The 12,367-nt window shown below is 41.4% G+C and overlaps 1 protein-coding gene across 4 annotated transcripts in view; it reads right to left on the bottom strand.

The window, feature by feature from the left end:
* Positions 1-12,367, bottom strand: part of dock4b (dedicator of cytokinesis 4b) — an 88,452-nt gene that overhangs the window by 30,309 nt on the left and 45,776 nt on the right. For all 4 annotated transcript variants that reach the window (XR_003742515.1, XM_028954171.1, XM_028954173.1 and 1 more), the window contains exons 16-24: positions 11,214-11,320; positions 8,992-9,145; positions 8,054-8,151; positions 7,872-7,955; positions 7,396-7,496; positions 3,651-3,732; positions 3,163-3,333; positions 751-943; positions 368-495 (exon numbers count right to left, since the gene is read on the bottom strand). Coding sequence is in view for 3 of the 4 variants with exons in the window: in XM_028954171.1 (XP_028810004.1) it covers positions 368-495; positions 751-943; positions 3,163-3,333; positions 3,651-3,732; positions 7,396-7,496; positions 7,872-7,955; positions 8,054-8,151; positions 8,992-9,145; positions 11,214-11,320 (1,118 nt within the window). In the remaining variant the exon portion in view is untranslated. The remainder of the gene's footprint in view (positions 1-367; positions 496-750; positions 944-3,162; positions 3,334-3,650; positions 3,733-7,395; positions 7,497-7,871; positions 7,956-8,053; positions 8,152-8,991; positions 9,146-11,213; positions 11,321-12,367) is intronic.

Here is a 12,367-nt window from a genome sequence, read left to right as displayed (position 1 = left end):
CACAACGAAATGTGTCCTCTGCTTTAAACCCATCACCCTTGATGAGCAGTGGGCAGCCATGAAAGGCACCCGGGGAACAGTGTGTGGGGACACTTTGCTCAGTGACACCTCAGTGGTATTCGAACCTTCTGATTACGGGGCCGCTTCCTTAACCGCTATGCCACCACAGACAGTGAGATATGTATGAGGTAGGTTAGGCAATCTGCTATCTGGCAACACAGTTTGCGCTACTTTGCACATGCAGTGTATTAATGGGTCAGGTCTACCTCATCCAGAATGAGGAAGTGGGCATCTCTATTTTAAACTCTGTTATTAAAGTTCCTCTTCCAGCAGACGATGACATCCAAATTAAAAGTGAGTGACTTGCCGAGTCATCCTTCTTTAGAAGAGACAGCATGCTGGTGAGGATATGGGCGCACATGACCAAATCTCTTTGCTCCTGCATGTGGACCTGCAGCAGCCTCAGTACCACAGGCAGCAGAATACAGCGGGACTCTGAAAACACACAAACACTCACACATTAATGATTCAGTCACATTAATGACATTCAGTCACACAGCTAAAATATTCAAACACAAAGAGTGGATAAACTTCTGCACACAATATAACTATAAGCATTTCTTTTTATTTAAATGTAAATTTACACGAGTTATGTTCTTTATTAACCAAATCATTAATTATCCATCATGAAACACTGCCACTGAGGTGTCTGAATGAATGACCGGGGTCCGGAGGGTTTGCTTTGATTACCAGGGTTGATGTACAGTTGGCTCTCCACCGTCTTAGCGATGCACTGCAGCTTGACGGCCTCCAGGGGGCAGTCAGAGTGAAGGGTGGCGGGTAGACTCCCAAGCGTCTCGCGGACGAACGTGGCCACCTCCCTCACGGAGAAGAGCTTCAGCAGCTCGCTGTACACCGCAGGGAAGGTCTGCAGGAACACCACCTGGACGGGAGGAAAAACCGCATAACTCACCAAAATTATTTTAATTCATTCTTATTCTCTATATCTCGCAAAGAAGATTTTATATTAAACCCGTGATCAAAACACAGCAATTTCTGTCTGCCATGTTGTTTTCTGACTATGCAAACCCAACAATAATGCACACACAGAACATATGGCATTTAGACATCCCATCCATAAACGCACAAATATTTGCATCCACCCACATGTGTACCTGTGCCCACACACAGTATACGCTGCCATATGGAGACAGCTCTGGAAACGCAGGTATTCAGACAACAGCAGAACTGTGTTCAGGAACAGGAAAAAATCAAAAAATGCCACTTTGACCTTTCAAAATTCTCGCAGAGCTGAAATCGATTAAAAACAAAAACTTTGACCCTTTTATTGCAGACTTAACACATTCACACACCCCAATGGCACAGCATGATTTCTGTGGAATTATCTGGATTTATTACTTCAATATAAGAGTTAAAAAGCTTTATCACCCCCCCCCCCCCCCCCCCCCCCCCCCCCCCAAAAAAAAAAGCATCTGCTGTGGTACCTGGCCTCCACAGTCACCGGACCTAAACCCAATGCAGATGGTTTGGGGTGAGCTGGACCCCAGAGTGAAGGCAAAGGGGCCAACAAGTGCTAAACACCTCTGGGAACTCCTTCAAGACTGTTGGAAAAGCATTTCAGGTGACGACCTCTTGAAGCTCATCGAGAGAATGCCAAGAGTGTACAAAGCAGTAATCAGAGCAAAGAAACTAGAATATAAAAAATGTTTTCTCTTATTTCACCTTTTTTTGTTAAGTACATAACTCCACATGTGTTCATTCATAGTTTTGATGCCTTCAGTGAGAATCTACCAATGTAAATGGTCATGAAAATAAAGAAAACACATTGAATGCGAAGGTGAGTCCAAACTTTTAGCCTGTACTGTATGTCAAATTGTGCCTCAAAAGATCCTCATTAAAGAAGGATAATACAAAATAACTGCAAATAAAAAATAATACCATAGCCAATATTAATTCAAAACTGTGACACTAATATTACCTAAATAATATAATACTTTTTATAGTAATTACTGCTTATGTGGATGACATTTTATTTAATTTAATTAATTTTTTTACCAATCAAAATGATCTGTAACCAGCCATACCACCTTTAATCAGTCATTGGTATCTTTTAGTAATTTCTTGAGAATTGTGACCATAAGTGAAGTGTTAAAGTCACAGTTATTTATTTATTGTTGTGTGTCCCTCCTTCGAAAGAATGGCATCAGAGGAGATTAAATTCACGTTCAAAAAAAAGGTAGGAGATTTTGATGAGTGGAAATTGGAGCTAAAAACGCCACGTGTTAGAAGATATGGGTCATTGTGAGGATCATTCAATTCAATCATGAACTGTGTAAAATAATACTACTAATAATAAAAATAATAACATAACATTTATAATGTTAACAATATGTTGTCAATTAGTAACGTTATGAACATGAACAACAAAATTAACTTTATGAAGAACTATATGAATACAGACTCCATTCTCTCTAAATGGAGTGTGTATTCATGTGTGTGTCCTCAGATGCATTATGTCACTCACTTTTTAAAAAATGAGGAGAATGAGGCTGTTGTGGTGAAAACCTTAACCACCCATGAAATATAAATGATCCCACCTCTCAGGGGTCCTGCCAAGAAATTCAATTAAAGTGCATTTCTTCTTTAACACAAAATATAACAAATGAGTGGATTTTTCATTTAATGCAGACACGACCCCTCCAAACCCTCACAGAGTCTGGCTCGATTTCTACACCTCTAACACTCACACTGAATATCATCCCCAATACCAAGACAAAAAAAAAGGGCTGGGCTTGGGCAATCTTGCTAAATCTGTATAATTAACCGCGTCTAATTTAATTACATACTACCACTCCTCAAACTGCCTGCCGTGTATAGGTTCATAGACATAGGCCTGTTATTGTGGAGTGATGGTGCTGAAGCTTCTGTGGAACTTCCTTTTGAACTTTGGTGACCTTTGGTCTAGGCTTTAATTTGCCCTAAATGATTGGCATATTAATGATGGCTGCTTTTGTTTAAAATGTGTCACTTATAAAGTTGCATTGTGATTGGCCAACATCATTCTCAAACATCGTTCCATCATATTTACTGCTACCTGCTTGTGTCTGAATGTTTTTACTGTTCACTGTTCCTGCCACCGACCTGTGTCTGGTTCATAGGCCCCGGGCCAGAGCTCTCCTGAGACAGGAAGAACCGGATGGACATGAAAAGCTCATGGATGCAGCAGCGGAATTCCTCCTCATTCTGTCCGCCCGTCGCTAGGGAGAAGAGCCGGCGAGACTGAATGATGTACTTGAAGATGTACTCAGTGGCCTGTGGGGCAGGATAAACATGCAAACAGAGAGAGCATGAGGCATTTCTGTCACGACACTCAAGCGGTGAGTGAATGTTCTGGGAAGATTCTGTACTATCAGATGCTGTAAAGAAGGTTCATTTACATGGGGCAAAGGACTCAATGAGGCTACAGAACATTTATACTTGCCTATTAGATATGCATGAGCCATTAAAAATCATGGGATATGGAAATCCCATTAGCCCAGGGCACACATTCACAACGCACTACATTTTTTACACTACAAATGAGTTGAACAATCAAACACAAGCCAGTCGTTCTGGGTCTGCATATGCACCTTAAGGACTTGCCGAATGTGCTCCTGATGCTCTGCCTCAATAATTCGGTCCACATACCACTTAAGCACCTTGATAAGGTCCCTGAAGAAGAACAAAAGAAAGATCAGAGGAATAAAGGCTGCTGTTTTCTTTTAAATGATGTCGAAGAGATGTGGTCACCTTATAACCATACATCAGACAATAATGCATCATATATGAATAACAAGTATTAAATAGCAAAAGCTGTGGAGCTGTGGAAAGGATTCATTGACTTTCTCTAAGCACAACAGGTGAGACCAAAATATCAAACCAACTTCATGAACTTTTTTTTAAATCAGGTTTTCTTCAGTAGAAAATAATATATTAGTCATTATTAAAAAATGTTACGAAAGTCAAATTGCAAATTAGGGAATCTGAAAGTCTGCCACCCCTTCAAGCAACCACAAGAGAAAGGCAGCTGCCTCTCCCCTCCCCATTTCTGGGGAGAGGAACGGGCCGCGCAGTGTAGATGAACAGCCCCGGGATCGTGGTGAGCGATCGCTCTCGGTTTGCTTGATGCAAAATGCAGGAGGCGAATACATTAGCATTCCAAGCAGCTTCATCGAAGCATTTTTTTTCCCTCAAAGATAATTAAGCAGAATGGAAGCGGCAGAGACTAAAGAAAACTGTTTCCAATGAACCGTCTGGAGGGCAAATTATTACGGACGAACAAGCATGACTACAAAGAAGGCTGTTTCTCATCTTTCACCAGCTTTCTTAATGTTTAAAAGAACAAAAAAAAATGGTCTAATTATTAATACGTGGAATTTGTTTCTCCACACTCAGAAAAAGACTTGGATATATTTATGAACCTTGTTGATTAACGGTGTTACTGCAAGATCCCATTTCAGATACACTGCCTACATGAGAGCTCCCCGGGAAAAATCACAAAAGGGAGATAGAGTCTCGACAAAAGTGCCAGACTGCAGTGTCACCCTGTGGAGATCAGCTTGGAATGTGCTGCAATTGAAGCAACAGGCAGGGGGCGCCGCAAACGTGATAAATTTACACTTTGCTTTGCTGCCATGCTGCGCTCCTGACACAATTCCTTTTAATGACACTCCAGCTGAATCGAATTCCTCAATATGGATTATAGATAGAGAGAGAAAATGTGTGATATCAACAGCCAGGTTGGGCAAAAAGTAGTGATGGCTAAAAAATGTAATCCATTGCCATAAATACAATACATATGGGTAGTTAATTATGATTAACCGAGACCCAAACCTTGTCGGGACTCAAGACCCAGAATCAGTAAGGCGAGACAAAGACCAAGATCGAAAACAGACAATGGCAAGAATCAACATCACATTACTCAAATCAACTGTAAAGATAAAAGGCATTGCTGTAAAGTGTTATTACTCATTAAATCATATTCATGTTATCTTTGCAATTATGTTGTCCATATGTCTCCATATGTCCATATGCAATCTCCAAGATTTGTTCTAGTTAGGAGGCCTGATGGAAAATAATAGTGAGAAGTAATAACAGTAATGTAGAGAACTCATTTTGGAATGTCATTGAATTACTATCACTTCATTGATTGTAACATGGAAGCACGTTGTAAGTCGCTCTGGATAAGGGTGTCTGCCAAATGCCTTAAATGTAAATGTAAGGACTACACAGACTTTGGTCGTGTTATTGACTTCACCCAGGAACAATTACAAGGTCTGGGGAAAAGCATGGTTATACATGGATGTGCGGAGAAAATGGCCTACAAGCAAAAAAAGAAGAACTAAGAATCAAATTAGGCATACAGCAGTAAACAGAAACTTCACAGGAGACAGTTCTCAAAGGGATCTAATTAATATGCAATGATTCATATGACAAATTAAAATCTTTTGCTGTGTGTATTAATAGGTGTATCGATGGCCTCTCAGGAAAAATCATTTGTCTGAATTTCTACAAAACAAGCAGTGACCTGAGATTCATTGGGGGCTATTTTATAGAAGTTTTAGAAGTTTTAAAAGTGTGATTGTCATTGTGAAACACTGCAGCACAGCACACGGTCACACACAACTAAATGTGTTCGCTGCTTTTAACCGTCACCCTTGGTGAGCAGTTGGAGGCCATGACAGGCACCGGGAAGCAGTGGCACCTCAGTGGCACCTCGGCAACCTTTAGATTATGAGTCCGTTTCTGTACACACTAGGCCTACTGTCCCCAAAAATAACTGTCGGTCATGATCCGGTCCAGCTGCGGAGTTCGGACCGGAGTTTCATGTTAGTCTTGTGTAATGTTCCCTGATCGTGTTCACCTGCGTATAATTATATTATTGTATAAAACTATCCTGTCTGTTCGCTGTTCGGGTCATTTGTCTGGTGATGTTCCCTTGTCGTGTGCATTAAGTATTTAACCCCTGTCATGTGACGTTGTGCGCATGCGTCCTCCTTCCTCGCCATGTCCAGCCCATCGTGACACTGTCCTAAACTTGAGCCCACAGACTGTGGTACAGTAACTTATGCGCAAAAAATAATAACTGTGCACAGTATATTTATTTTCCATTTCATGGTACTTAAGAGTCTCTTTAGTAGTGAGCTAGCTGTTCACAAAACCTAAATATATCTACTTAAATATATCTAAATATCTACAAACAACTGTACCATGCATGCATACATAGAGTTTCTCCTCATAATTTAATGAAAATTAATGCAGAGCTAGTCACTGATCTTGTAGTTAGTTATATCACATTTCATGGTGCTTTCTCTCCAGATGCCTGGTGAATGTAGATGTTGTCCCAGCTGCCTGCATCACGGTGGTACCACAAAATTGGCATATAGCCAGGCGCGGTTCTAGCCTTCCCGTACGCCACTCCCTCTCCTCGCAAGCGCACCTCGCAAACGGGCAATAAAAAAAACGTGCGCACAAAAAAAGGAAAAACAGCAACGGCCCATGTCATTTTGCAAATATACTCCCAGTTAAGTTAATCACTGACGACTTTGCGGACATATCTTGCCAACTTCCATACCAGCCGAAGAATGCCCGATCTCGTCTGATCTCAGAAGCTAAGAAGGCTTAAGCCTGGTTAGTACTTGGTTGGGAAACTGCACGGGAATACCTGGTGCTGTAAGCTTTAACTATGATGCAGTGGAGGCCTAGTGGTTAAGGAAACCGGTCCATAATCAGAAGGTTGCTGGTTCGAATCCCGATCCGCCAAGGTAACACTGAAGTGCCACTGAGCAAAGCACCGTCCCCACACACTGCTCCCTGGGCGCATGTCATGGCTGCCCACTGTTCACTGATGGTGATGGGTTAAATGCAGAGGACAAATTTCACTGTGTGCACCGCGTGCTGTGCTGCTGTGTATCACATGTGACAATCACTTCACTTTTTTTTTTTATGATGCGATCCGTATGATGTGTGTGATTGGGCATATACAATGTATACAAATATAAATGTATACAAATGTATACAATGTAAACATTTTTAAATAGATGCATCAGACTGGTAGAATTTGATTTGAGGCCTGTAATAAATAATGATACTGTTCTGTGAGGATTCTGTTTTCTCTTTTCTTCCCCATACAATGGAGACCACTATTTCTGAGACCAAGACAAGGCCAAGACCAAATAGTGTCGTGACAAGATCAAGACCACAAAAAAATTGGTCTCCACCCAGGCCAGTCTCAAGAATACAACTATGTTAATTTCATTAATAGTGTTTATTTCTATAAAATAAAATATAAAACTGAAGGGTCAATTGCAATACATAAAAATCTTTTCAACAGACCTGTATGACAGCGCTCCTGCGAAGTGACTCTCAATGTAGGTGTCCATGACTGGTTTGAAGTGCTGGAACTTACTGTCCTGAAGCAGGTTTATGATGTGCACCTACAAATCAACAACAGATTGTGACTCATTACAATCAGAAGTATATTGTATAAATGTTCTACTCTTCTGAAGCCAAAAAAAAGCTGATTTCAAAAATCCTTTCTTATTGATTGTTCTGGTCTGCACAGCAGACATGGCTGGCCCTGTAAAGCATCGCTGTATTGAGCCGGACCACTCTCGACCAGATCCATACACAGCTCATATCCTCCTCGACCCGAACTGCCCACAGTGTTCACACTCATGCCAGCCAGGTCTCTGATTTAATGAGGTCTGCAGAGCCAACCATGCAGGCCACAGCCTGGCTGCCCTGGTTCTACATGGCTGCTTTACAACCGATCTATATTCAGGAAAGAAATCGCCTAGCATTCTACTCACCAGGGAATCAAACACTTTCAGGCCGTACCGCTGAGCACCTTCATCTAGAATTCCGAACAGCGTGTCTAGCGTGTCCTGCAAAAACTGTGGGAGACCAGATCAGACGTCAAGAATCATGAAGAAGGAGAGCTTAAAAAAAAAAAAAGCCCATTGACCAATCACAAAATGCTTTTTTTTTTTACCTTGACTATCTCAGAGCCATCAATCTCTTTCAGTTTGGATAGGCAGTCGCCGATGCGCTCGGGGTGAGCCCTCCACTTCAGTAGGTCCAGCATGTCACCTGCAGCGAGAGTCCAACTCATCCATCCAGCCTCTCAGTCACACATCTCCATCTAACTCACACAATGTCAGTGGGTCCTCCACTATCAAACTTTTAATGTCAGTGTCCTGGGAACAGAGGTCAATGTCCCCCTTCTCACGCTTTTTTTTTTACGTTCCCAGTAAGCTAGAACCCTAATTACACTTTGTGCTTCAAGGGCGTGCCACTTATGCAGCTAGCTTATTGCATGCTTTTTTGTTTGTTTTTCAATTGATTAAACGGGTCGTATTTCACATTAAAGATGGTATACGCTTTGACATTACTTGTTGTGGGTTCGTATAAAATCATGCTCAGCTATTTAGCATTGTTTATGACCTGTAAACCATCAGAATCAGAAAACTTTATTAATCCCAAAGAAAATTAATCAATTTCCTTCTGGATTAATAGTTTCCTGATTCTGAATGTTTAAAAGTCATAATGGTGTATTTTATACAATTTTATACAATCTTTTTGCCTGTTATAAGTTAAATTGTCGCATAACTGCATACAATATAAATAAGTTTGAAAGAATATAATATACAATATAAATAAGTGCACTGAAAGATACAATGCTGTCATTACTATTAATATCAGTGTTGAAGACTTGATTGAGAAACTGTTTTGCTCTGCTTGCAAGGACTAGTGATTCTAAACTCTGGCACAGTGTATCTGCGATTGTCAGTTAAAAGTACGTGGACCTCTTAAGAGTTTGCGGACAAAACTCTCAGCCTTTACATATCCTGCCTCCCGCGTATCGACTGAGGAGCAAACATCTGCGAGCTTCTTATTTTTTTAATTATCTGAGGTGCGCTGGCACGCTACCGTTCTGCGTCAGCTTGGTGGAGCACAGGAACGAGGTGATCCAGAAGGACTCCTTGTTGCCTTTCACTGCCTGGTTGTTGCCAGGCAGGTTTCCCTTGGAACAGGGCAGCTTGAGGTAGCGGGCTGAGTCCTGCAGGTTAGTGTTCTCCTCGCACTGCAATACAAAGAACAAAAAAAAAAAAAAAGAAGTCAGGAGCAACTCTTTTTCTCCAGATACAAACTCCAGATACATTTCAAGAAGCTCCACAGGTCTCCAAGAAGCTTCGCAAGGTCTTCTGGGGTGGCTACGACGTCCAAAAAGCCATGCATGCGCTTGGCAGACCCGAGGTCGGTTGCTCGGGCGAGATAGCTCACAGATCTGAAGCCGCTGTAATGAGGCAGCGCTGCACGTTCTCCAAGCAGATGTGCAAGAGTACTGATTAGTGATGTTCTGCGGGAAACGTTCCACAGCTGTTATGACGAGATGTTGGCAATTATCTGGAACCGAATGCAGCAATTAGCGATTTCGCAGGTTCTGTCGAGTAAATCCATCCACCCGTTTTCAGTTTCTGCTTAGCCATGTCACGAGGGAAACCAGAGCCCATCCCAGCAGAACCAACCAAGGCCATGAATTTAACACGCTCAGCTCACCTAAACAGCATGCCGTTTATGTCTCATCAAAAGAACCACGCCTTGCCCTGATCACAGCAGCACAGATTCACTGCATCCTTACTAGCAGTTCTGGGAAACCCTCCCATCACGCTTTCAAGCATGCAGAGTGAACGTCAATGTGCTGAAAACACGTCTTGTTCCGCAATCAGATATGTGAGCCTTAGTGGCTAAACACTGTGTTACTGCTAAAATTCAAAAGCATGTTTTCTTCAATCCAAGGGTGGTCCCTGGACTGCTATTAACTCTGATGTTAACATCCAGAGATGTGTTAGAAGAAGTGAAGGTTGGGCTCTCAAACCCAACTCTTTTAAACAGTCAAAGTCCATTTTTAAAAAATTAATTCAGTATTTGAGAGTATATGTGGTACATTTAAAGAAATGCTTGCTGCTTGGAAGAACAGTGCTGCATATATTAGCTGTAAACAGGGCCTAAAATGTCCTTTATGTCAAGAATTAAAGTGCAGAAACAAGAGAATATCAAAACTGACAAGATTATTTACAGTACATGACAGTATTGATATTTATATAAGTTACTCAGCACTAATGCACATGTGAATCTATTTTAGCGAGTGCCTGAAAGGATTGATTGTCAGTTTTGCATGTGGCACCATATGCCCTGCAAACATGTGCACACGCAGGCATCATTAAGGTGGGAAAAACAGCACATCCAGATGCCAGACTCTTGAGGATTATCATAAGCACTTTAGGAACACAGAATCACTTTGTGCTGAATAAACTGTCCTACTTTGGTAAAAAAAAATAGGGCATGCACATTTTTCGATTGAAATACAGATATAACGTTGTGCCTCTTCTAGGAAACAAAAGCCAACGCAGGCGGAGTTTCTTGAACATGTAGAACCAAAAGCAGGATGTGGTGTTAAGTGCAGGTGGCTGGAGTCCAGTTTAAGAATAAAGGCAATCAGACAAGCTTTATGAACTTTCCGTTCCTGAAACTGTATAAGAACTCATACAGATATACTAAAAAATACAGTTCAGATTAAATGTAAATGTACAACGAAAGAGGACTTATACATAATACTGGTTGCTGTCTGCTTGAATTATTGGTCACAGATGACATGCTGCAGGTTATCAAGATATAATTAACTCAAAATAATAATCTTACTTAAGCTGTCAGAAACTGTGAACATGATTGTTTCAAAAATAAACTTGACCAATCAAATGTCACGTTGCATAGATATCACTTGATGCCCTTCTAGTTTTATTGGTGGTCCCACTGTATCAAAGTGAAGTGATTGTCACATGTGATACACAGCAGCACAGCACACGGTGCACGCAGTGAAATTTGTGAGCAGTGGGCAGCCATGACAGGCGCCCAGGGAGCAGTGTGTGGGGACGGTGGATTTGCTCAATGGCACCTCAGTGGTACCTTGGCGGCTCGGGATTCGAAGCGGCAACCTTCTGATTACTGGGCCGCTTCCTTAACCGCTAGGCCACCACTGCCCCCATATTGGTAGTCCACTGTGCTAAAACATCTTTATTATTAATAGACGTAGGAGAATTTGGGTTAAAAAAGGGTGTGGCGTGCATTACTGTCAGCACGTGTACAGCTACCTTATGGACAATGAGTTCATGAGTCCCATCAGGTAAAGTCCTTCCATCCTCCTGCATAAGGGGGACAAAGGAGAATCCAAACAGCTTCTTTTCTCCTTTATCTTTTGCTGAGGAAAAACAAAGATTGCTATTAGGTCAGGTGTCAATTTAAAAAGATTTTGGTTGAGAAATTGAGAACTGCCCCAAGAGTTCAGTTGGTGAACTGTAAAGGAAATCATTTCAAAGCCATTTAGTATGTGGGACAGAAACAGCATATGTGACTCATGCGATATTTTTTGCCTGGAACAGGAATGTGCTGTATGCTTCAATAAAGCGGAGAAGGGAGGGCAACATTTCCCTCTATCCCTGCAGTCGGCGTGACAAATGGGGATCTGTCTGTGGCCATGGAGGTGGTGAAAACGCAGTGACTCAGGACAGGGGGAGCGATCACAGCTACTTAAACCCACTACTAAACAGCTAAATAAACCTATACTCCCTCGACAAACCCCCACATGCTGGCAGATGACATATATAAACATTTAGGGTTATTGTTTCCATTAAAAAAATACAAAAAGAATAAAATCTTCTGATGCACTTTATACTGTACAAGTGTGAGTTTAATTTGTTTTATTGGTTCTTTAATCAGCATAATTATGTTCATATTTTTCAGATGACTAAGATGATTGAAAAGGGTTTTCTAATAATGACTGAAGCTTTTAAAGTTTCCAGCTACCGGAATCATTTACAACATGAACAATGTCTGGACTGGAGCTTCACATCTTTTTAATGCACCAAACAATAGACACACAAGTAATATTTGTGTGTATTGGTGATTATATAGTAGAGGGGGTAGGTCTGTATCTTTTCTATCTATGGTTTCCCATCAATCTGTTGTACAAATTGTGATCCTCCAAGGGCCACTGCACTTTCTCAGGTCATGAGTCAAGTGAGAACAAAGTGACGCAAATCAATAGTGCTAACTGGTCCACTAAGCACCGTCGAGAACAGGAAAAAAAACACTGCCAAATTTGCACAAATCAAGAGAGAAATTCCCCTACTGAAGACTGAATATGCTGATTCAGGCAGTTTGTTTTTTTTTAAATGCCACAGCGAGCTGCACTGTTTCCCAGCACAGGTAACACTGGTCAATTTTGAAAAGTTCTACTAAAAGGAAA

This window comes from Denticeps clupeoides, chromosome 15 (assembly GCF_900700375.1).
Source record: "Denticeps clupeoides chromosome 15, fDenClu1.1, whole genome shotgun sequence".
NCBI classification, from domain to species: domain Eukaryota; kingdom Metazoa; phylum Chordata; class Actinopteri; order Clupeiformes; family Denticipitidae; genus Denticeps; species Denticeps clupeoides.
The sequence above is the reverse complement of the archived record's forward strand: the minus strand, read 5'-3'. Positions and strand labels throughout refer to the sequence as shown.